Here is a 25612-nt window from a genome sequence, read left to right as displayed (position 1 = left end):
GATACAGAAACACCTTACAAGTGTACTTCAATGACAAAATATTTTCATAGATCAGTTCCCTTGTAGAATCAGTGGAGGGGTAATGTACTTTCATTTCAGCAGTGCACATGTATGAATAAGACACTGCTTGATATATAGGATTAGCATCCCTTCCCTGTATTCATATTCTAGCTTGGCATTCCTTGCTCCTTCAAATATAAAGTCATATGCACTAAAAGCTTCACTTAGCAACTGTTTTCTATCTGTGCTTTTGAATGAGCAAAAAATTTCTCGCACACAGTTCTGTGAAGAATAGTGAAAGAGAGCAATTACAAATAAGTAATAAAGTCTATCACACAGATACCTGTAACTGTCAGTCTCTGCACTATCAAAATACCACACACTGAATACTATTACTGCAATACTACGGGCAACACTGAGAATCCTCTGAAGACTTTAAAAACAGACACTGTCAAAGTTTAATCCCCCGAAGGCAGCAGAATCTGTACCTAATCTTTATTCAGCACAGAAGGAAAATAAGTTATTTACCTGTAGCTCAATCCTCTGACAAACTTACTTCCCAGAAGATTTTGAATAGTCACTCTGGTTTCCTCCAGTAGATTTTTAGCAGCTGAGTCTCCTACAGCAATAGCAACAATACGACCAGGACTTCCATTTTTCAGTAAGTTCTGGAGCTTCAAGCTTTCTTCTGCAAATTCATGAGTATCAAACTTCAGCACTTCCAAAATCTCTGCTGTGTCCTGATTGATCACTCTCACATTTAGTCCCCGGGAAAAATTCCTTTCAAATGTATAATGACCGTAGGCCAGCCCTGAGAAATACATAGTCTTTGACAGAAGAGTCCATGATAACTTCTGGTGCCCATGCAACTCCAGCACTCCTTCAGGGCCCACGCCAATAAATTTTTTGCCAAATTCTGGCACATCAGCACCTTCGTTTGACTTCCCATACAAAATAATAGTTGCTTTGGATTTATAGCGGCATTTCTCTGCTCCAACATGAAGCATTCCACCATCCTTTATCAGGATAAATCTAGTTCTCAAGGTAATGTTTTTAGAACCTTCTTTATCATCACCAAAAACAAGTAACCCTAAAGAAAAAAATATTTATATAGGTCAAAGCAAATTCAGATAGACTCAAAGAACCAAGTTCTGCAATAAGAACAACAGAAAAACTACAGATTTATTTTCCATATCCATTAATAAAAAATTACTAAAATACCATGGTCCCCATCAGAAGACAATCAGATCTTGTACAAGGAAGGCTATTACACAAGCCTCGTTTTACTATGTCCTACAGAAAACACATCAATGCTCCACTGAAAAGACTCTGCAGCATTCATTCATCTTTCTAATTATATTCCTGGCCTTGTAGCAGGCTGAAAAGTAAAAGCAGGGGAACTGATCAATAAGCAGCAACATAAAATTCCATTACATTTTTCATGTAATCACAGAAGTAAAAACTACGCAGTAAACTGAAGCGTGAGGTTCATCTTGCCATTTCATACCTCCATCCTGTATAACTATAGAGTGTACTGTAGCGTCCGAGTTCAGACGAAACAAATCCCCTTTTTTGATAAAAACTCTCTTTTCAGGATCTTTTCCAGGGCTCCAGTTTTTAAGACGAGGATTCTGATCAGGACAATTCTCTGCAATACAATGTGAAATTCATCTTTAAAGAAGAAAAAAAAAAAAACACAAACACAACAAGCATCATCACATCAATCAAGGCAGCACTAGGATGTATATGAGCAAGGCAGAGTGAGTCAGTCACAAAGGATTCCCACCTCCTTCTGTGGTTACAATACTGCAGACACTGATGCTACCATTTGCATTCAAGCAGCCAAATGATACCTGAAAGGTGGCTAAAATCTCAAGGGTGGGAAGGCATTCTTATACTGAAATAATATAAATATATTATATTTATAGATATAGTTTATAGAACTATATAGTTTTTATATATATATAGTTTATATAGTTTATAGTTTATATCTATAAACTATAGATATAGTTTATAGAAATAAACTACTGATGACCACAGACTGAACTGTCAACATATACTGTTGACAATAGATACTTTTGAATCCCATGTGATTTTTTTGAGATTTTCTACATCAACTCCAGCTGATAAGGAGAAGGAAGTGGGAAGTACTCAGATCCTTAGGAGTCACACTGAGCACTGGGTGTCCTAGGCCAGCTAACATGGTTGTAAAGCATCTAAGTATCTCACCCTCCCTCAAGGTCTCTCCCTGTGTAAGAAAGGCTAATCCCTTTTTGCTTTTAAGCATGCAAATCACTTCTTTCAGTGCAGGTTTGCAGGTAAGGGATAAAGGTTATTTAGTATATTTTTTAGTATATTGTTTAGTATATCAACACAGGAAGGACATGGACCTGTTGGGACACAGAGGGCCACAAAAAAGAGCACCTCTCCCATGACGACAGGCTGAGAGAGTTGGGATTGCTCAGCCTGGAGAAGAGAAGGCTCCAGGTAGACCTTATAGCAGCCTTCCAGACCCTGAAGAGGGCCTACAGGAGAGATGGGGAGGGACTCTTTGTCAGGGAGTGGAGCGATAGGACGAGGGGTAACGGTTTTAAACTGGAAGAGGGGAGATTTAGATTAGATATCAGGAAGAAATTCGTTACTGTGAGGGTGGTGAGACACTGGAACAGGTTGCCCAGAGAAGTTGTGGATGCCCCATCCCTGGAAGTGTTCAAGGCCAGGCTGGATGGGGCTTTGAGCAACCTGGTCTAGTGGAGGTGTCCCGGCCCATGGCAGGGGGGTTGGAACTAGATGATCTTTAAGGTCCCTTCCAACTCTAACGCTTCTATGATTCTATGACAGAATATTATTCAGAATATTATTCTACTTTACTGGTTAAAGCAGTTTCCTGGGAGACAAGGTATTTGGGTCTAAACTCACTGTTTGTACTCCTTAGGAAGCCAGCTTCAAATGTCAGGCTAGAAACCATGCAAGAGCAGAGACACATGCAATCGTTGCCGAAACCCTGATGAAGGTTTGGCACTGCAGAGGCAATAACACCATGCTACAAGGTCAGAAAAGGAGAAGCAGCAGCAAGAAGTGACAGGGTTGTGTGATTTCAGACGAAGTTAACAGCAGCTTGCTATTTACAACATGCACATCTTTAGCATATTAACGAGCTGAGTAACCCAGCAGCATAGATATACTACAAATGAGGAAGTATATCTCTTGGATTTTCTTACCAAAAGCAAAGCCAGACTGAAAATATTTTTCTTAAGCAAAAGACAAACAAAAAGATGCCAAAATAAACAGGTTAGCAGCCGAAATGAAAGTAATAGTCAGAATAGCGTTTTCACATCTTCTCTTCTGGAGAAAAGCACCCACACATCTGCAATGCAACTTCAGGGGCAAGACACTATTAGTAATAGTCCATTCTTGCAAAATCTAAAGAAAATGAAACCTATCCACAAGTATAACGCAAACCAGCCTTAGTTTTGCTGACAGAAATCTTTTTCCTTTAGTGTTACTCTCCACATTTCAAATCCTTTCCAACTCAGGAAACCCACATAAACCAAGATTTGACTACCAGTGGGAAAAAATTAGCAGAACTGTATAAGGGCAAAAGGCATTCAAGCAGTAATATAAAAATAAAAACAAAAGAATAGCTTTTTTGGGGATCCTAAGAAGACAGCAGTTAGAAAATTAAATTCAGCACATTAGGGAAAGCCAAAAAGCAAGAAGCATTGCAATCAGGAAGACTGCTGAGCTCTCCCCAGATAAATCCAAGTCTATTGCCTGACTCATGCGGAGTCACTAAACCCCCTCCACTAGACACCGCACACACAAGTTCTCTGAAGAAACACGTATTTCCTGGCTGGTAGCAAAGGGCAATGTGAGGAAACCATGAGTCAGCAACCTGATGATTTCTGCTTAGCGTGATTCACAGAAGAGAAGAACTAGTAACTGTGATTTTTTTCTGTTGGGTCAGAAAGAAGAGTTATAGCACAATAACTAAACAAAAAGATAACATTTAAATCTATTGTACATTACAATCCATCAAGGAAGCCATAAGCATCAGAAATAGGCACTCATACAATGCAAGCGTGCTTCTGAAGCACAGTGGGTCAGCTACTTGGCAAGCAGATCAGATGTGCTCAGCATAAGTATTTTGAAATTCTCCCTTAGCAATTGCAGTGGGGTACAGGGAAACATCAAATATTTAGTACTTCACCATATGTTACCTCCAAAATTACTGATCAGATTTTACAGACCACAGTCATTGCTTCTCAGTTAAGGTTAAATGAAAACAGAAGCATAGATCAGAAAACGTTAGGTAGTTACAGCTTTGCCAAATTTAACCACTCATGTTGAAAATTTTTCCAAGTCAAGCCTCTGCTTCAGAGCATTTTTGTAGAAATGGGTCAGCTCTTTAAGGTTTAGTAGCTTTTAATTGAGTTTGGGGGGAGGGAGGGAGGAGAAAATGATATTTTTGCAAACGGTGGGAAAAAAACCCACAAAAAAACACCCTGCCAAAAAAAAAAATTCTAGAACCTTCCATGTGCTGGAGCAAGGATATGAAATTTGGCAGGAAAAAAGGCAGGAAACAGTTCTCAAGATGTAGTTAAATAGTTGCTTTCTACCTGCTTAGCCACCAAGTCTGGAGCTTTTAAGGCCTCTGGGAAAAAGTTATCAGTGTTATATTATGCTCAGCAGAAGTTTATCACAGTTTGGCAGCTAAGTTTTCTGAGGATCCTGTTTATCCTGGGCAAGCTCCAGCCGAGAACTGCAAAGGCCAAGTAGAACTTTTCCCTGAAAACCTCCCCAGCTTGTCATCCTGACCCTGCAGCACAAGGCCCTGGAAACAGGGAAGGAAATTGCATTTCCAGTGCTCCCCCTGATCTCCAGTGTTCAGGACTCCTTAGAAAAAAAGATGATGACAGGAAGATAAAAGCAAGGAGGAAAAAAGAAACCAGCTGACAGGCAGGAACAGAAATGCAGACAAGTATCATTTTCCCTTTGGGAAAGGTATGCCGGAGGTTTAGGATTTACACGCAATTACTACTAAGTCTCACATTCCCTCCACTGCCTTTTAAACAGCCATCAAAAGTACTGACAATATGGATTTCCAATTAGCCCTTAAGAAGAACATACCTAGTTGGAACTAGTGTCATTGGCTGCAGCACCGCATGTGCTAGGTTGGAGCTGGGCATATTAACGTTTCAACCTGTTTGGAGACTTTTGGGGAGTTGCTGTAACAACAATACTGCAAGACTGAAGTTTCAACCAGACTTCCCTTGGTGCCTATCGAAGTTTCTCTTACATCAGGGTTTCCAAAGGATCCTATGGGTGCAAGTTCATTGTTTTGTTTGGGTTTTTTTTTTTAAAGGATAATGCAGGGAAACTTCAGAAAGACACAATACAACAATTAATGCTGAAAATTGGCTTTGCCTTTCATCGAGAAGCAGTGGGACACTGAAGGAAAGCAGTCACAACCTCGGGTTACTCCTTAGTCCTGACGTTAGTCATTACTGTAGACAAAAAAGCCCCTCTACTAAATCACAGCAACTCTTCCTGCAACATCCCCAGTACCCCTGCTGATCCATCAACCACGTGCTGACGATGTATTCAGTGCAAAAAATCCACATAACTCAATGCCTCTGGAATGTGCTACTGCGGATGAAGGAAAACCATTCCAAAACCACTTACACTTTTAAAAATGGCAAGCCTTCTCCTTCATATTATCAGCTTTTAAAGCATAGAAGGACTATTATTTTATGTATCCCATGGCACATAACACCCCACTTCTACTAAAGCCATCATCAAAATCTACAACTTTTAGTTAATTAAAAGTTGAAGTCTTGGTATAAAAGCAGAAACGTGGTTTTCCCCTCAAAGCACTTCTCAGAGTCAAATGGCTAAGTCACCCTTCAGCCTTCTCTTGAACTTGGCTGTAACCAAAGTACTTAGTGCAGATACGTACCTCTGTTACCAGTGATCTGGATCATGACATACCAACAACTTTCCATTTACTACTCCCTCAGCTGTTTTTTTGTTTGTTTTCCTTCATAATTATTAGGAAAACTCACTAACTTCACCCAAGAAGAGGCTGCCACGACCAAGGGTGTTCCAGTTAGATATGAGCATTCATTTTGTACCATCATCTGGAATCTTCAATTGATTATTTAATTTGTTCAGCCTGTGTAGCATTCACTTTGGAAACTGAATCTTTGGAGTTACTATGCCAAAGGCCACTGAGGAGTTTAAGGCTGTTGCATTACAATAGCCAACAGTTTCAATTCAAAACCCTGTTTAGCTTTTAGAAACCTGACTTCTGCGTTTAAAAAAAAAAACAAAAAACAAAAAACACAACACCAAAAAACCAAAACCAACCAACCAACAAAACAACCCATCTCCAAACTATGCTACCAACCTTTAGCAACTGTACCTCATAGCAATTCTTAGCAGTATTTGGCCAGAGGGATGTATACTGAGTGATAAGCAGTTAATCACATCACCTGTTGATGCTTTATAACCACTGACATATTTGGGAGGTTTTCCAAATTCCACGAAAGTTGCCCAGTTTTCTAAGATCAGCTGAAAGAAAATCAGGGCTAATAGATGAAAAAGGTCCCTGCCCAATTTGTGTATAAACAAAGCAAACACATAGTGTTGGTATAAATTCTCACAGATTTTTAAATGTTTTCACTTCAACACCCTTTTACTACCTTCCTCGGTTACCACTTAGACAGGATTTCATTTTGTCTGCAACTTGTGAACATCTTAGACAGCTTCTTCTGCAGACAAAAATAATTACACTTATACAACATTCATGCTTCTTTCCCCCTCACCAGTAGTATTTATTTACCGCTATGCCTTTTTGCTTCATGTAAGTAAATCAAATAACTCACAATAAAAACATATGAAAGTAACACTGATAACAGTAAAGAGCTGATCCTAGCCCGCAGACACCGCTTCTCTCCACGTTAGAACTGCAGTAAGCATCCTATTTTTGCACTTAACTTTTAACACTAATCCTGATGCTGAATTACTGAATTCTGTTCACAGGGACAGTAACTTCTAGGATGACTTTGCTTGCAGAAGAACTTACCATCTGGAGCATATTTTGAAGCTATTCCCAAAAAAATCCCCAGTGCAACAAAAAGTGAAAGGCTAGAAATGGCAAAGCAAATGAGAGTGTTTTTATGCCTGGTGGCTTCTGCCTGGCGGCGGTGCTGATCCACTGGTAAGGACGGGAGTCTTGTCCGGGCTTCTTGTCTCGCAGAGGTAAATTCGGCTGCAGCATGGCTCTGTGATGGCGGCGGGGGACGGAGAGGGGCAATTCTCCCTGGGATGTACCCCGAAGACCTGTGACTGCTCCCATTCTGTGGCCGGAGGAAAGCAGGGGAGCTCCCCCTGGCATCAGTGTCTTGCATGTTATAAAGTCACTGGAACATGCACACACACACAGAGAGGGAAAAAATAAGAGACAGGCTTTCAGAATACAGAGTACAATACATAAAAGAAAAAGAAAAGAAACAAACAACAATAACAGTAGTAGTATTTTAAGCCACATGCCTGCTTACCATGAACAGCCACTGAATCCATGGCTATTTACAAAGTATCAGTCACTCAGTTGCTACTGGTCACTTGCCAAGGTGTAACAGCTTGAAACAATAGCATATATAGCTTCAGCAAAATTAAACTCAAAAGCATCTGGGGTATGGGAACACAGTACAGCACAGACTATTTCTTCAACAGTTCCATGAGATATTTTTCACAGAATGTTTTCACAGTTAACTTGTATTATGTGATTAAGAAACAAGCTGAACAATGAGAAAGCTAGCAACCCCTTCTTCCCCACAGTTATGCAAAGAATGCCTAAATGTATTTCTTCTGCATGTAGAAGCTGAACAAACTCCTCATTGTTTTCCTTTACGGAAAAGAAGCTGAAAGAGACAAGCCTTCCTTCCACACTAGAAGCAGTAAAAAGCACTTAAATTTTATACGTAAAATACCAAACACATTTTATTTATATTCACACTGATGCAACTTAGTCAGCACTTTTAATTACATGAGGCACACAGAGCCCACAAACTCTTAATCTGCTCACAGCAGGATCTGGTTGCAGTAAAAGCACATCAGGAATGGTCCTGTGAGAAAGTCATATGCATCTTGTTCAGCAAACCTCGTGGGTTTTCTCATTGCTGAGATGCCCGACTGCTCCAGATCTCTACCTATTGCCCAGAAGCGAGTGCTACTATTTTTTCCCAGTTGCTAGCATTGCTTCCATCGTTTTTCTGAAGCAACCAAGGAGGAAAGCCTGCCAAAACCATCACTGCCTGGCCCATCCTCACCAGCAGTTCTAACTTAGCACACTTCTCCGGTTTGCTTTGAGACATGCAAAACTGGATTTGACTGTTTTCTCAGGCTTTCTGGTCAATTGTGTTGCATTGCTTGGAGTATTCACAAAGCTGGCATGATTTTTTTTATTTTTTTTTTTTTTATTAACAGGGAAGTTTTGAGAAGACTGTTCAAGTTTCAGTTACCAGAAACCTAATTTTCTAAACCAAATCCTGAAGGGGATTTAGGTATAAGTCACATGTATTAAATAGCAAAATGAATTATGAAAATAAAAGCTACCAATAATGAAAGAGCATAAAGATCCTCTTTCTCTTCCATTAACAAAAGGGAAGTTTGAGCTATACTCTGAAGTACCAGGCACGCTGGTGAAGGAGAAGCATGACAACTGCAACCTTATTCTGAGAAGTGGCAAAGGAGCCTTTTGTCTCACATGCTGCAAAATCTGATACTTCACAGTTTCAAGGCAAAAGAGTTGCTATTATTGAATAAGCTGGATTATCCTTTCATGGGAGACAATGCATCTCCAGATGTACGTGCCATGACAATAAAGGCACTGAAACATTAACTGGAGTAGTCATCCCGGAGTGCAAAAATTATGCCAAGTCCTCCAGCAGTTTCTCACACCTGTTCGTTGTAGCAAATTGATTTTCACCATTCTCCTTTCTGTTCTTTGAGAAACTATTTCCCAAGCCTAATCCCCTGCTCTCAAACTTAACTGCCCAATGCATTATGAACACTATGGAACAGTTTGCTTTCAACACATGCTTTTGCACTCAACTAGTCATCTTTCAACAGTGAAAACTCAATCATTTCTAGGTTTTAGAAGTGCTGTTAAAAGCTGAGCTGAGAAGGAGCTTTTCAACTGATTCAAAGACAGTATTTATGTCTAGCTGAAGCAAAGACTGAAGTACCTTTTTGATTAAAAATTTAAAGAAATCTGATCCAGGATGTCCAGCATTGAGATTTTTTTAATGGTTTGGAGCACCAACTCCTCAAACTTGGTTACAGAGTTTTCAGATAGGGCATGTGTCTATCACAGTGACAAAATGACTACACAGTGTTCATGACAATGTGATACAAAGAGTTAATAAGTTTGTTAATTGCCTAGTTATAACAACTAAATCCAGAATGATTATGCAAAACTTACTTTTACAAAATAATTTTACCACTATTTTGCCTACTAAGGCCTTTAAAAGTACTGCTAGCCCTTTCAAGAAAAAAGTCGTTCATTACAATAGACATCAAAACCACTTTTTTCATATTTCAAAGATATTTTGTTTTGTACAAAGCATTCTGCCTTGTGTGCAAGCCTCATTTTGCAAACTGTAAAAGTCTTCCATCTGTCCCACTCAAGTGCAAACACAGGTCACCCCAATGACGGGTGGAAAAGAGACTGCAGAATCACTGTGTTGCCCATTACAAAATACAAATAATGAAACAAAGTCATAAGGAAATACTTTGCACAATCAAAAGATTTACTATATAGTTTTCCACTACAACAGCAGTAACTATTTCAACACTTTCTTCCCTCTATGTTACTTGAAATTGTCTAGCTGAAAGAAGGATCTTCTCTGTCCTGGAGAGCAGCTACTGACTTTTCTTTAAAATTAAGATATATCGTTAACCTGATTCAAATTAATGACTTGTTTATTTCCAGTCTGTGGAAGTCTTCAGGTAGCACCACAAAACTACAAGTGTAATGACTAGCAATATGGCCAGTTATGCCCAAGAGAATGCAGTTATTTCATTGCACAAATACAGTTTGAGTGAAATGCAAGGGTGGGGGCGAAAGAACACATTTGAACTACTTAAATACCACATTTCCTTGCAAGTGAATTTTTCCATGTAATGCTTTCTCCACCCAAAGTTAGACATAGTTCAAAAGGAAATGGCAATGCTGTGTTCCTCTACATATATGAAAAAAAAAGGGGGCAAAACATGTTTACATGCTGATATTAAAAGGCCACAGGAGATGATTTGTGATTAAAAACACCAGAGAGCACTGGCTTCTGTTACCAGGTTCTCCTACACCCACAGAAGTAGAAGTCCTCCTAAAGGAGCCTGTGACCTGGGCATCTCCTCCTGATGTTGCAGTCCTAGACATGAACACCACCACTTTTACAACTGCACTGTAATACACAGAGTGATGCAGTATCTTAGTTTCAGCTTGCTTCAGAATGACTTCAGTAATAGTAAGTCAAGTTCCTTCACCATATTTAACTGATTACCTTATGTAACAGAGCTTCACAGAATTCAACCTCTACAAATCTGTTATTTGCCATACCATTCTGCTGCTATCTCAGTATTCTCAAACTTCTCACCCTTCAGCCTTCAACAAGGTACTATGCAATATCCTTAAATCCATTATTCACCACAGCTTTTAGCCAGGGCCACACATAAGCCAGCTCACCACTACCAGGGAAGCTTCCAATGCACAGATTCCGCTAAAGCATCTCAGTGGCTTCATCCCACTATGTACTTGTCACTATCTGTCTGCTGGACGGCTACGCTATTTGCATGTCACTCTTTTGCAAGTGCAGTGCTACTCCACATAACCTAGATTTCTGCTTACACACCCACAACATACGCAAACAAGCAAGTACTTCATCACATCAGCCAACTCATCTTAAACTACCTTAAAAAAAAAAAAAGTTTATTTTGCACAGCGTCTAAGTAAAAACAGTGATTACCTACAAGCCTGGCTCTGCCAACAAAGCTTCTAAGCTGTGTGGACGGCAAACCCCAGCAGGCAGACAGCAATAAACCACTGAACAGGCTGCAACATCTCCAATCTCCTCACGTATTCCTTCACCACTTTTAACTTGTGCCACTACTACACATTCATACAAGCCCACATTGTTCCACACTGGCAGAAACTGGAAACATATGCACTGTACAACCATGGGATAACATCTGAACCTCCTGAGACGTGAGAGTGCGCTCAGAAGCAAGCAGCATGCTTATCTGTTACTCAGTTCAGGGCTCATTTCCTGGAAAAGGAATGGAATTCTTTCACAAGGTAATTCAAAACACCACCTGACACGACCCAAAATGTGGGAAATATACCAAGATGCTTCATACCTCTCTGCTGTCAAATGCTTAGTGGAAAAAAATACGTCAAATGCACTAAAAACCTCCTGCGCCCTTGTGCCTTCTCAACAAAGTACACTTACCCCCATACAGTGCACAGAAATTAATGCTTCCCTTAAAGCATATTTTAAGGATGCATACTTCATGGGTGTTAAAACAAAAGAGAAACTAGAAGAAACCTCACTTCTGTTGCCCTGAGCTATCAAACCCCACCAGCTGTAGCACTAACCTATTATCATACCATTTAATCTCAGAGTATATAATCACCATCAAGAAAAAGACTGAGGAATGGTGGGGGAAAACCACACACGAAGAAAAATATTTCCCCATGCAATATAGTGCCACATTGGTTACTGCTGCCTTCCTGGCACAGGCACTTGTCTGGTATGAGATCAAAGCACAGTGAGAAACCCAAGGGAAGCGAAAGAGACCAGGAGTCAGTATTAAAAAGCTCCTAAGTAGCTACAACTACGGAACAGAAAGTGGTGTAAAGCAAACTCCCAAAATATGACATGCACACCATTACAAGCCTCCAGGCTGGTCAACTCTAATGGAGATCCTAATTTCAGGACATTTCAAGTGCTTTAGAAGTCCCCAGTTCAACAAATCTTAACCTTACCATTAAGAAAATTAACAGTTCCCAGTAGACACATGCTCTCCTATCTAGTTCCACATTTTCTTCCACTGCCTTATTTTGAAATTACACCTATTCCCTACAATAATAGACAGCATGTTTGTAGGAGCCTACTTTTCCACCTGCCTGTGCTAAAGCTGGAAAGAATACATGCACAGTAAAACACATTAACATAGTTAAGTAACTGTTGGAAATCACAACCATGTTCCTAACAGCCTAAAAAAATCCCAGCTGACTTTAAAAAAAAGTGTAAAAACTCCAAACATCTTCTCTCACATACACTGTTTGCTATATGTCACCACTGAGTCTTCTCCCTTGCCCAGCAGCTTCAGAAGGACAAACAGCAACAGCCAGTGAGAAACAGATACACAAACACGGTAAGAATGATAAACTTTGCCCAAAATAAATTCTATTGCACCAGGTTTTCTGAATTTCTTGTGTAGCAACTATTAATTTTAGTGAAGTTTTTAGCAGAAAATGCACAAAATTGCATGATACGCAACCACTAGAAACTACTCGAGCTGAGGACCATATTTCCTAAAACAAGTCTTTCCAAAGAACCACAGATAAAGAGACAGAAGTACAAGCGTGCATATTTACAGTAAAAGACAATGTCTGTAGATAGAAGAAATCTTCTTCAGCTGGTCTAATGAAATACTTTGAGCACACTAATCTCTCTGAGTCAGAAGCAAATTTTAAACCTATATATGAGTAGGGAAAGTATAATTACATATGTTTAGGTGATACGCAAAACTAGTTTGTTATTACCTATGGATTAGAAAGGACGCTGGGGCAGGTGGGAAAGGACAGTAAGAAGACTGCTTCCCAAGGGAAGGAGACAGGTAATTTGTAGCCTGTGGAATATGAGTTTACCTGTGGGAGCAAGTATGAAATTACAGCACGCTGAGCAAAATTACTCTCAGGTTCACGGCTTGCAGCATACAGGAGAGCCATGAATTCAGTTCCCGGCCTCTCCTGAAGGCGTTTGGTAGATCTCCATTAAGGATGAGGCTGAAAGGTCAGAGGCAAAGTGGGTTTTTGTATAGGAAAAATGGTTCCCCTCTCCAATCACAACTGGGCTTTTGTCCTTCACCCACAGTTTGTGTGAATCAGCTCTGCAGCAGCACTTGGTTTCACTGACATTAATTGTCAGGAAAGCATTTGATACAGCAGATGAAACATCTAACTTTTCATAAAGTTCATATACTAAATTTAGGGATTTTATTAGTTCTTCTGCAGAGATGCATCTTGAAACTGCAGAGACGTGTTGGTCTTTTCCAATTCCTGGACACTAAACATTATCTTGCAAGCAGCCAAGTGCTCTTAACCGGCATCAAGACACTGCTATTTTCAGTCTTCTCTAATATGTTTTAGCATCTTCAGATCTCGCCCATTGAAACAAAAACACAAGCCAGAAACTACTGCATTTAACCATGGTCTTTCCATCTAAAATGATGCCTGACACTTAGGCTGACTTCAATTTTTTTTTTCTTTCTTTTTTGTTTCTTTTTGACACAGTTATTCTTTATAAATCACTTACATATTGGGGAACTGTACTCTGTTTTTCATTCATTGTTAAAACAATAGCACGTTCTGCTGGAGGAAGTTATTCTGAAATCATTTGTTTCTTTGCATACAAGTGAATCGACCAATGACTTAAATACAGAGAATCCAAGAGAGCACATAAGGAAATACAACACGTGTGCTAAAATAGGCAACACAAATGGAGTATTTTTTACTGTTTCTCTCATTTTCAGAAATTAAAGATTTAATAACTTGCATAAGACATCAAGAGTGGAAACTTGCATTTTAATTATGCATCTGCCATTAGCTTGCTGCATGAGTCACAGCTTATTTGGGCCCCAAGCATGTAACATGAGAAAAAAAAGTGGTCACTAGCCTCACAGAGACATTGCGAGGGTTAGTTTACAGAACACTTTGGTCTCCCTCAGCTCAGCAATGCATCTGAGTACAAGCCTACTTTTAAGCAAATAAATAGCTCTGTTTAAGTCAACAACTTCCACGCAAAAGTAACGGATTTGCAGCATTCACCTTAAGAGAACCTTGAAGAAGACTGTAGGGATAAAAACTAAAAACACAAAAAAAGAATTTTTTTAAACTTCTCATGTTGACACTAAGAAATGGTATCTACAGATATGTGCAGTCTCTAGAAGTACACAAATTCCATCCAAAACATCTACAGCTTAGGACTTCACTGAAGAAAATTTTTCTATGTAATGGTAATATACTTCAGATACGTGGAGTCCAGAGTTCTACCCTGCAGTCCATTCAAGAGGAAGAAGGTGAGACTAGATATCTATTTTCTTCCTATGAAATTAGAAAAGCTCTCATAAATAGATTATAAGCATATATGATAGCACAAAATACAAGAGGCAGTAGGGAAAAGTCAGATCCCATATTTAGCTTTGGTCAATAAACATAAGCATAAGTACTCCAAGAAACCCCTGAATGTATTGATAGAATCACATAATCAGTGAGTTGTCATGTTTAAACTTTATTTAAAACATCAATCACTAGCATAACATGCTCTCTTTCGTATCGGTTTATGCAATTCTTTCTTCTTCATCCTGGTTCTTTGTACTTATCCTGGCTTTCTTCTCAGGTAAAGCTCTCAAGTTCTTATAGTTTTAGGGGTTTTTTCAAACCAACTCAAATTTCAGTACATGATATGCAACCCATTATTCTGCTTACTTAAAGAATTGTCTCTGTTTTGAATTGTCACAGTTTTTAACTGTGCACCAGCCACAAAGAAAATACTGCTGCTTGAGAAGCTGAATTGCTGTAGCTGCACACCCACATTCTTTTAGAGTAGTCCTGCATTTGTATGAGCCAAGTTAGATGAGTTTGCAGTAAAAGTTAATTAAGCTAAGAGCTCCAAATCACATCCACTGAGCAAAGAGCTGTGACATAGCACCTCTTAGCTGTTTGAACCCCCAAAGGATTCTTCATCCTGGAGAAGGATGACTAAGAGAGAGGATATATGACACAGGTCCACACAGTCAGAAGCAGTACTGAAAATGCAAATGACTATCTGACTATCCATGTCTCTTCCAAGAGGGGGGGGGGGGGCAAAAAGCAGACATACAGAGGTTTCTGAACCTGATTCAGTGGATGCTATGGACTTCAAGAATTTACGCAGAAGAATTTGAAAGAGCAACAAGGTCACAGAAGAGAAGTCAGTCAAGGATTGTTAGATAAATAATGCTGCCTCGAGCTTAGGAAGTCCTTGAACCCTAAGCTGTTAGAGGCTGGAAGCAGTAGCATCCTTATGCAGTATCTTTACCAGACATCTATTACTCATCACTGTCAGACATCGGGTAATAGTCTGGATGGACACTTTGTTTGATGTGCTGTAGCCATTCTTCTACTATGCTTTAAGGTGTCATTTAGCTGTTGTCTTCTGCCCTGACTTTTCCAAATTCACCTCCTCCTATAATGGCCCAATATCCTCTCAGCTCAGCCACTGCAATTGTCTGTTGACATTATCAGCAGAAAATACACCTTTATCTGATGGCTTAAATTAACTTGCCAGACTGACATACCGTAGACAAAACATAGGAACAGTTTTCATTTTGCTGTAGAAATGGTGGCCTCCAGCAGAAGGGTGGGGCACATACCAGCCTTAAAAGTAAGTCTTGTGAAAAGAGTTTCTCCAGCTAAGGTAGGGCAGGATAACTTGACTGTATATCTGAATGCCAACATCCTCTACAGCTCTAAGGTATCACAGGAGTCACAGAACTACATGAGTCAAGAGCCTGATGAATAACATGCAGCAATTTAACATACACAACAAAAAACCCTCTTGTACAATTTTAGAAAAGAAAAAGCATTTTCCATCATTTCACAGAATCACAGAATCTTCATGGTTGGAAAGGACCTCTGAGATCACCGAGTCCAACCATATACACACAAAAGACCCCCACAATCTCAGCCCCTGAAGTGCCGTGCCTACACGTTTCTTAAATACCTCCAGCGATGGCGACTCCACCACCTCCCTGCGCAGGCTGTTCCAGTGCCTGACCACTCTCTCAGTAAAGTAATTCTTCCTAGTATCTAATCTAAACCTCCCCTGCCGCAACTTCAGACCATTTCCTCTGGTCCTGTCATTATTCCGTTGGGAGAAGAGGCCAACACCCACCTCTCTACAACCTCCTTTCAGGTAGTTGTAGAGGGCAATGTCTCCCCTCAGCCTCCTCTTCTCCAAACTAAACATGCCCAGTTCCCTCAGCCTCTCCTCATATGACTTATTCTCTAGACCCCTCACCAGCTTGGTGGCTCTCCTCTGGACGCGCTCCAGCAGCTCAATGTCCTTCCTGTAGTGAGGGGCCCAGAACTGAACACAGTACTCAAGGTGAGGCCTCACCAGCGCCGAGTACAGAGGCACCATCACTTCCCTACTCCTGCTGGCCACGCTATTCCTGATACAGATCAGGATGCCGTTGGCCTTCTTGGCCACCTGGGCACACTGCTGGCTCATGTTAAGCCAGCTGTCCACCAATACCCCCAGGTCCTTTTCTGCTGGGCAGCTTTCCAGCCACTCTTCCCCAAGCCTGTAGCGTTGCCTGGGATTGTTGTCACCGAAATGCAGGACCCGGCACTTGGCCTTACTAAACCTCATCTCGTTGGCCTTGGCCAATCGACCCAGCCTGTCCAGGTCCCTCTGTAGAGCCTGCCGACCCTCAAGCAGATCAACACTCCCACCTAGTTTGGTGTCATCTGCAAACTTACTGAGGGTGCACTCAATCCCCTTATCCAGATCATCAATAAAGATATTAAACAAGACTGGCCCCAAAATTGAGCCCTGAGGGACACCACTGGTGACCAGCTGCCAACTGGATTTCACCCCATTAATCACAACTCTCTGGGCACGGCCATCCAGCCAGTTTTTTACCCAGTGAAGAGTACACTTGTCTATGCCATGATTCGCCAGCTTCTCCAGGAGAATGCTGTGGGGGACGGTGTCGAATTTCCTTTCCTTTTGTAAAAATCACAAACAGGGAATTTGGGATATCTCATAACAGAAGCAAGTCTTCAAAAAGCAAAACAAAGCCTTCTAATCCACCATTAAGTATGTATTCTGTTGAGCTGGTGGCTGCATTCATTTTGGATTACTGTGGTAAATTCCTTTCTAGGAAACTCCAAGAACTTTGCACCCAACAGCCAAGCCCTCCAATATCCTGCCAGGTATAGCTAGTCATTTTGCATGACTGCATTACTCTTTCCTTTGTGGGGTGGTTTTTTTTTTTTTTTTTTTATTTCCTTCTTCTTAATGCCATGCACCAAAAAAATAGAAGAGCTATTAGTACGTTCCCTTTTGTTAACCTATTCACAACAAAGGAATAAAATCAGTTACAGGTTCTAAAGTACTCATTCTTTAATGTCTTCAGTATTTCCTTTCAATACTGGCAAATACATCACTTTCCTCCGTCACATCTTTCTTCAAGGTATATAGTTTTCTACTCCCTCTCCAATTCCTTTCTCAGTATTACTATTCCAAGAAAACATTTCTGTGGATTTCTACACCCACATCTACAAACAATTCATTCCCAATTGTCTTGCCAAAATCATCTCCATTAAATCAGTAGTTAAACCCTTTTCAGTAAAAATAAGCTAGGAATGGATCAAGTCTAATCATGATTTAATTCCAAACAAGAAACTGTAATTTACAATACAGATTTTAATCACATTTTGATGTACACTTTAGCCAATTTTATAGAACTGCCTTGCTAATGCAAAGAATGAACTTTACCAGTATACTTTGGACTATGCTTCTATCACATGATTTTTTAAAATACAGAAAGTGAGATTTACTAGATGATAATTTTCCCACTGGGTTCTCTCATCAGTTTTAAATCATTGGTGCAGGAATGCAGAAGGTGAAGAACAGAGTCGCTGCAAGCACCGTGGGACAAGCTTCCTTGCCGAGATGCATGATGTGGACTGCTAGCTGAGGAGCTCCTTTAGCTGTGAGGCAGGGGTGTAACCCAGGGGTTTACCTCTACAGCTATGGGAGCTGTAGCGTCAGCCCCCAGTAAACACCAGGGAACAGTTTCCACCCCTCCCTCTCCATCCCCCGTGCAAGGCAGAACAAAGAGGAGGTGGAGCTCTGATCCCAGCATAAGAGGGTGGTCAGTGTCTTCCATTTGAATCAGACTGAAAAGCACCTGTCCCACTGCACCCCATCATTATTCAAGGAAATAAAACCTCCCAACCTCCAGTACAAGCTATTCAAATATGTATCAACTGAGATCTTAAAAAAAAAAAAAAGCAATAACACAGGAAATCCCACAATTTGTTCTTCAAGCTTCTAGGATCTCCTTGTGCTGTACCTATTTTTATATTCACGCCTTAGAGGAAAAATAACCTTTTTGTTCCCCTGCCCCATCCCCTGGTTTGTCAACTTGTAAGAAATGTGACGTGTGCCACTAAACGGTAACTCTCCCAGTCACGGGACCAGTTACAGCTCGGAAACCTTTAGTGGATTTTAAAGGGCCTGCTGGAAACAACATTTTTTTCCACACAGGGGTCACCATCCTCTACTGCTTAGTGTCTCAACCAATTAGCAACGAGTCTGATGAACAGCTTTAAAAGCTTGCAGCAAATCCTCACCACCTTCGCCACAAAATATTGTGGGGCTACAGTGTTAATGTTCACAATTAAAAAACCCTACACTGAGAAAATATCTATCCACACCTCAAAACGGCACACGCCACAGCTACTGTTCAGATTAGATGCTAAACTTCAGGAGACACTTCTGCAATCTCACTTTAGCAAGGACCGCAGTCTTCATTCCACCCACACCCGCCCCCCGCTTTTTCTTCCTGAATCCCTTCATAGCTGGGGGCATTACTTATGCTTTATATAAAACTGCTATTTCTCAGAACACTTTGCCTAGCTCGAGCCTCTGGAATACACTCTGCTGGATGCTGCATTAGTAGGGAGAGAGCAAGAGGAGCAGGCCCAAAAAACTTGATCTGGCAGATCAGGATTTCACATCCATGCAGGCAGTGCGCAGGATCCGTGTAGACAAAGCACCTCCGAGAGCTACAGACTCCTAAGAACAAAGATGAACCACCCCTCCTCCCTACTGCTACCCATGGGCCATTTCACAGCAGTAATATAGATAAACTGCTACAAATCTTTTTCTGTGATTCATCAAAACTTGACTGATGCCACCCAAAAATGTGAAGTATTGCTTTATCTTCCTTATTGTATTGTCTTTGTCCAGCCCCAGGCACTATTTCATTTTTATAGCTATTCAGGAATATAAAATCTCTTCCCTTTTAAAGAATCCGTGTCACTGACGTTTACAGTATGAACTGGGATAGCACCTTCAGCTCATACCCCTCAGGGAAGCTGCGATGTAGCACAAAGGCCGAGCATTCATCACCGCACACCCTCTTTGATTAGGAGGGCTGAGGTATACGACACCCACTCCGTCTTTTCCAAGCCTCTGGGCAAGCGGGAGCAGGCTGCTGGCTACCGGGCACGGGAGAGGCAACTCGCCACAGGTCAGGGCGCTGGGGGATGTCGATCGGGACAGGTCCCAGCGGAGCCACTGCCGCGGAAACCGCCCGAGCCCAGCCTTGCATCCCAGCCCCGTTCCGGCAGCACGGGATCAGGAGCGCCTACACAAGCAAGGAAACCCCGCCAATCCCCCCCGCTTTTTCCCCACTTCGCCGCACCTGCCACCAGCCCCCCGGCCGGGCGCGGAGCCCACACCTGCCGGCCAGCCCGGGCCGCGGCCGGGGCCACACGCCGCCTCCGCCACCGGGACGCGTCCGCACGGCCCCGGCCGGAGCCGGCGGCTCCTCCCGGCATCCGCGGCTGCGCCCGCCGCCAGCCCGGCCCGGCCCAGCCCTCCCCGCCCCGCCACCCCCGCTCCCTCCTCTCCCCTCCCCTCCCTCTTTCTCTCCCCTCCCGCCGGCCCCGGGAACAAAAGAGGCCGGTGCCGCCGCGGCCGGCCGGGCAGCCGCGGCAGGCCGGCCCGCTCTCCCGGGCGGCTCGACCGCGCCGGCAGCCCGTCCCGTCCCGCCTCACCGCTCCTCGGCCCCCGCCGCCCTTCCCCGACCCCCGGGACCCGGCCGGGCGCGCGCTCACCTGGGCCCGGCGCGGCGGCGCGCTCAGGGCGGCGGCATGGCGCTCCCCGCCCCGGACACGGCGGGAGGCCGCCCGGCTGCTCGCCACCTCCCGCCGCTCCCCGCCCCGGCTGCCGCCTTTACGCAATTGGCAGCGGCCGCAGCCCCAACACCCCCCCTCCCCGCCTCCCCCGGGGCGACGATCCCCGGCCCCGAAAGGAGGCGGCTGCGCCCCCGCCGCCGCGGTCCCGCCTCCCGCCGCCCCCGCCTCCCCGCCGAGGGAGGAGCGGGGCCGGCCCGGGACCGCCCGCCCCGCAACGCGCTCCGCCTGGCGCCGGGCTGCCCGCTCGGCCCGGCGACCACCGGCCGCACTCGACCCGACCGTCGCCGACCCGGCCACCCCCGGCTGGCTATCCTCGGCCACCCCCGGCCCGGCGGGACTGCAGCAGCCCCCCGGCTCCTGCAGCACCCGGCGCTGGGGTGGCGGGAACTTTGCCCCCCCCCGGGCAGCCGTCCTCCGGGCGGCGTGGAAAAAAGCTAAATTACAGCTAAAAGACCAGACACAGCGTTAGATGCCTATGTCCGGTGGAAACAAACAAACAAACAAAAAAAAAAACCCCACAAAAAAAACCCAAATCAAAAACCACCAAAAAAACCCAACAAACGTCTGTATGCGTATATATATATATATATATAAAAGTACTTCCACGATATAAGCGCAGAGGCGCTGCCGGAGGAGGTGTAAAAGGTTCCCATTGTGGGAGAGCGGGTAAAGGAGCAGGGAGGCAGCGAGGGGGGGCACACAACGTGCTGTCTCCGTGAGGGCAGCAGGCAGGGACCCGCGGAGCAGATGGGAGGCAAGGCTGGTAAAAAGCAGGGAGGTACGAGGCGGGTATCATTACCTGTAGTCTCACTGGGCTGAAAGGAAATAGAGAATGAAGTTACTTACAAGAGTCGTAGCCCGGGAAAGTCTCTGACCTGTGGAAAGAGCTGGCTGGAAAATCTGATTCCGCTTTCTGGGAATTCATTTTTTTTAAGTCTGATCTGGAGTAAAATCAAACTAACCCCAAAAATGTTCTGAATTTCAAGGAACAGCTGTTCTACAGCAAAGAACATCAAACTGATTTAGAAACTCTGATTTAGAAACTCATAGGTACTGTGAAGCTCCAGGACTTACCTTTGCTGGGGACCCAGCAAAGAGCTCCAGGGCACCTCAGCCTCCCAGGCTGTCAGCTTTGATATAGATCTGACAACGGGCTTCTCTTAAGTTTGGGACCTCCCACCGTTTCCAGAGCACCGAGGTTGGGCCAAACTCATTACAAATGAAAAAAAAAAAAAAAAAAAAAAAGAGAAAAAGAGAAAAAAAAAAAGGCACCCTGATCAGATTCGAGGGACTTTCAATGAAATGGTTCGGGAAATACAGCCAGCATTTTCCAACATAATTATTTCCCTGGGAAAATTCCAGACAGCAGGAAATGAAGTGATAATTCATTTATATTCCTGTAAACGCTGCTCCACGTAACTTTAGTTCTAGTGATTTCTTCTTTGTTTATCAGCAAGCATAGCCCGGGTTTGCTTACAGCATATGGAGACATCTAGTGACTAAATATTAAACTGCAAATCAACCTAAATTAGTCTGAAATCTTACAAGATTATACTAGGATCATTTGCTTGCAGTATGTCACTAGGACTGCAGCATTCAGGGTGGTACAACTGCAAACCACTGCACCACAATATAGCAGATGCTGGACGCAGGGACTGTGATGGAATGAGCAGCTGCATTAACTCAAGCGGTGACCGTGACTGCAGCTCCACTGCACAGCTTGAGCTTCAGGCCATAGCTTTCAGGACTGAGATTTAGAGTAATACTTCACTCGAGGCAGAGATCGTGTCCCAACACAAAAGGGGTTGGGACAGTTCCTAACTTGCCCTTCTCACTACATCACAGTGAAGGAAGCCTTTAGGTGTATAAATAAGGCATTTTCATCTTCACTTTAATCATGTCTCATGTTTTTATTCCTTCTAGTTTAGCTTAATTTTTTTTTTGAATGCCCAGGAGCACAGTCGTTCTAACACGTGTGATTGTAAATCTTTGCTTCATTTCAACAAATGCACATGCAAACTGTATATTTACATATGCCAATGACTTCGACTGAAATCAAATGGAAGATAGTTTATCTTTGTTAAATGTGAAATTCAACTATATCAGCTCAAAAAAAATGCCCATTTTTTTAAAAAAAAAAAAATCATTATGGCACCTGACACCCATTTTACACATGTAATATTATATTTGTCCATGAAACGCATGTGTCCAATTATTAATTCAGTTGTCTATTTGGATGGGTAAATTGTATTCATGTACACTGAAACTGCAGCAAATAAGTAGTAGGTGTACTGCTTTTACTGCATGCGCTGTTTTTAGTACGTCTGACCTTCTGAAAGTTTTTTTTTCGTATCAAAACACTCTTCAAATTATCCTTCCTCATATAACCCTGTATACAAAATGATGCTGAATTATTCCTCAGGAATGCCAATTGTAAGAAAATGTTCAGGCAATTTAACTTGTGGAAATCCCTGTGTTCCATAAATTATTTAGGGTTAAGTCTTTCCTCTCCTTTAAGAAATTATTTCTACGTAATTCAGTACTTCCACAAAAAAATATTTGAAAAGGTGATTTTGCCAGATAGATATGTTTTCTGTTCTCATTAAATAATAGAACTAACCTCTTCAAATGTGTTATTCTTCAAACACTTTTTTTTTTTTTTTTTTTTTTTTATTAACACAAAGTACTACTTATCCACTGGAAAGATGGGAGTCCAGTAACAGAAAGTATTTACTTTTTATATACCTATGTACAGGATGAAGAAACACAGGCTGCTGATCAGCATTCCCTCTCATAAGCCTGCAAAAAGCTCGTGTCACTGACAGCTGGGTAGATGATTGCTAGTACTACTATACAGGGGCATAAAGGAGAGACACTTACATACTTTAAGTAGTCTGAAGCTAAATGTATTGTATATGTATGTATATGCGTGTGCGTGTATGTGTGTGTATTTTAGACAACACACGCAACACATACTAGTCAGTCTTAACCAAATCACAAATATCTGTCAGCTGTAAAAACACTAAATCTCTAGAATGGAATTATCACCCAACAGCTATAATATTTTAAAGTGATGGATACATTTGAATAAAACAATCCCTAAACCCTGTAAGTATGCAAAAGATTGGACTTTAAGATTACCTGAGTGTTTGAAATCTCTGTATCGAACCCAAATGGGACACTAAAACATTACATCTCCACCTCATATGACTTCTTTCGTCATACTTCTTTGGGTTTAAGCAGACAAAACCTCGGCCAAGTGTACCACCCAAAGCTTAAAAATAGCAAAAGATAGTCTTGAAAGAGGTCATTGATGCAGTCACTATGGTCTGATGATTTCAAAATAAGGGAGAAGGAAGCCAACTTTTGTCTTTCTGAACAAAAAGAGGTACTGGGAGACGGGCGGGACAGCAGTAAGTAAATACAGTTACTAGTTAAAATTATGTCCTATTCTCTGAATTCCCATCCAGATCTTTGTGACTTAGCAAATCTTGCTGTTGGTCTACTGAGATAAGAGAGCAAACATACATATATCTTTCCTTATTTAAGCCTTTCTGGCATACGGCCCAGGTACTCTGTGGTAATGCCTTTTCCATATAGTAGCTGTGTTTTAAATTACCATACTAAACACGTGTATTTTTAATTACCTCTCTGGATTCTAGCACATCGGGTGGCAAAAAAAAAAGCTAAATTCCTGAAACAATACAAAGGCTGCCTAGGCTGAGCAGAGGTTTGCTCTTGGTAAAAGCCTGTTCCTACTTTGACATACTGTGCTTCAACCAAAGGTAACAGCAGTTAACAAAATATAACAGTTTAAAGGAGAAAGCAAGAGTTTAAAATGCATACTGATGGAACATAAAGATATTTTGTAACTGGGTTTTAGTAGGGAACAGTTTTAGTGTACTGTCTTCCCTTGCCCATTGAAGGAACATGCCTTTTTCTTTATGCGTATCAAACCAGACCCATATATAACTCATTTGCTCTTTTGCAGGTCTATGAAAAAGTGTGAGGAAAGTTATCAGAGAATTCATTTATTGTTACTGAAATTAATAACATTAAAAGCAAACAACAAAAAACCTGTGTTATGTGGCAAATGCATTCAGTCAGGAGTTCAGAAGTCTGGGTTCAGTCCTTATGTATCTTACACAAAAAATCTTTTAAATCACTGCCAATGACTCTCCCCCACAATAGTGATGCTGGCAGGAGACACGTGGCCTCAAGACAGCAGTATCTGCTTTGGATGTTTCAAGGATTTCACCAACTTCTCTAAAGCTTCCCCTAATGACCCATTAATGAGTTCTGCCTAGATCCTACCTTTCATTCTTCTTCCTCACTTTGGCTGTTACTAAAAATTTTACAGTGGAAAAACATGTCTGAATTTCAAAATTCTGGGTAATATGAGAAACCATTGAAGCCCGACAACAAGACCTGATAAAATTTTAGTGTCTTTTAGATTTTCTCCTCTGTAACCAGACATTGACAGTGAAACAGCAAAATAATTTCAATATTCCTGTTACTGAAGGGAGTACAGGTTGCACTGAAGGTTGGAAAGAGGATTCATAAATTCATTTTTAAAAAGAATAGTTGAAAATAAATACAAAGAGCAAAAGCGAATGGGGTAACTGCGAGGAACCAGATATGCATATATGGAAAACATGAAGAGGAGAAGATAATTGAGACAAAGGAACAAAAAAAAAAAAGAAAAAGAAAAAAAACACAACACAAATATGGGTACAAGGAAATTGTATTATGCCTTTTATATTTCTCCTAAAATGCAGTTTGATGAAAGACAAAATGCAATGAATATTGAGCTATTTTTTAATATCATCTGAAGAAAAGTCACAATTCCCTAACCAAACCAATTCATCCACTCACATTCAGAAACACAGACAGTATTTTCTCATCGTGTTTACATTTCGATTCAATGATATTACAAATGTGATTGTCTTCTGCATTTAAACACTTTTTCTTTGGGAAGGCTTCCCTTGAAAGGTGTCCACCTTCCAAGTCACTTCAACATTTATTTTAATGTGAATTGGGTTGACATTTATGCCATTTTTACTAGCAAACTGTAATAGTAAATTTGCCTTGCATTTAAGCGAAATATTGATGTAAACTGCTTGCTAAATGAGTTACCAGAAACAAAACCATAAGGACTATTAGTTCTATTTGTTTGTTTGGTCAAGAAACATAAACAATATGTAAGCACATAAACTGTTAGGCTAGTCAATCCCATGAGAGTTGAGTTTGGAGTGCTGTGCTCATAAGTCAAAAACCACAGTCTACAGACCTTTACACATCTGTCAGAATTTTTTTGATATACAGCAGATTATGAGACATTCCATA

The 25612-nt window shown here is 41.8% G+C and overlaps 1 protein-coding gene across 2 annotated transcripts in view; it reads right to left on the bottom strand.

Moving 5' to 3' along the window:
- Positions 1-7412, bottom strand: part of CEMIP2 (cell migration inducing hyaluronidase 2) — a 37409-nt gene extending 29997 nt beyond the window's left edge. For both annotated transcript variants that reach the window (XM_074165909.1, XM_074165910.1), the window contains exons 1-3: positions 7088-7412; positions 1508-1648; positions 529-1090 (exon numbers count right to left, since the gene is read on the bottom strand). In XM_074165909.1, the coding sequence (XP_074022010.1) occupies positions 529-1090; positions 1508-1648; positions 7088-7412 (1028 nt within the window). The remainder of the gene's footprint in view (positions 1-528; positions 1091-1507; positions 1649-7087) is intronic.
- Positions 7413-25612: the final 18200 nt, after the last annotated feature.

The sequence above is a fragment of the Numenius arquata genome, chromosome Z (genome assembly GCF_964106895.1).
Source record: "Numenius arquata chromosome Z, bNumArq3.hap1.1, whole genome shotgun sequence".
NCBI lineage: Eukaryota > Metazoa > Chordata > Aves > Charadriiformes > Scolopacidae > Numenius > Numenius arquata.
This window is presented reverse-complemented; position numbering and strand designations above follow the sequence as displayed.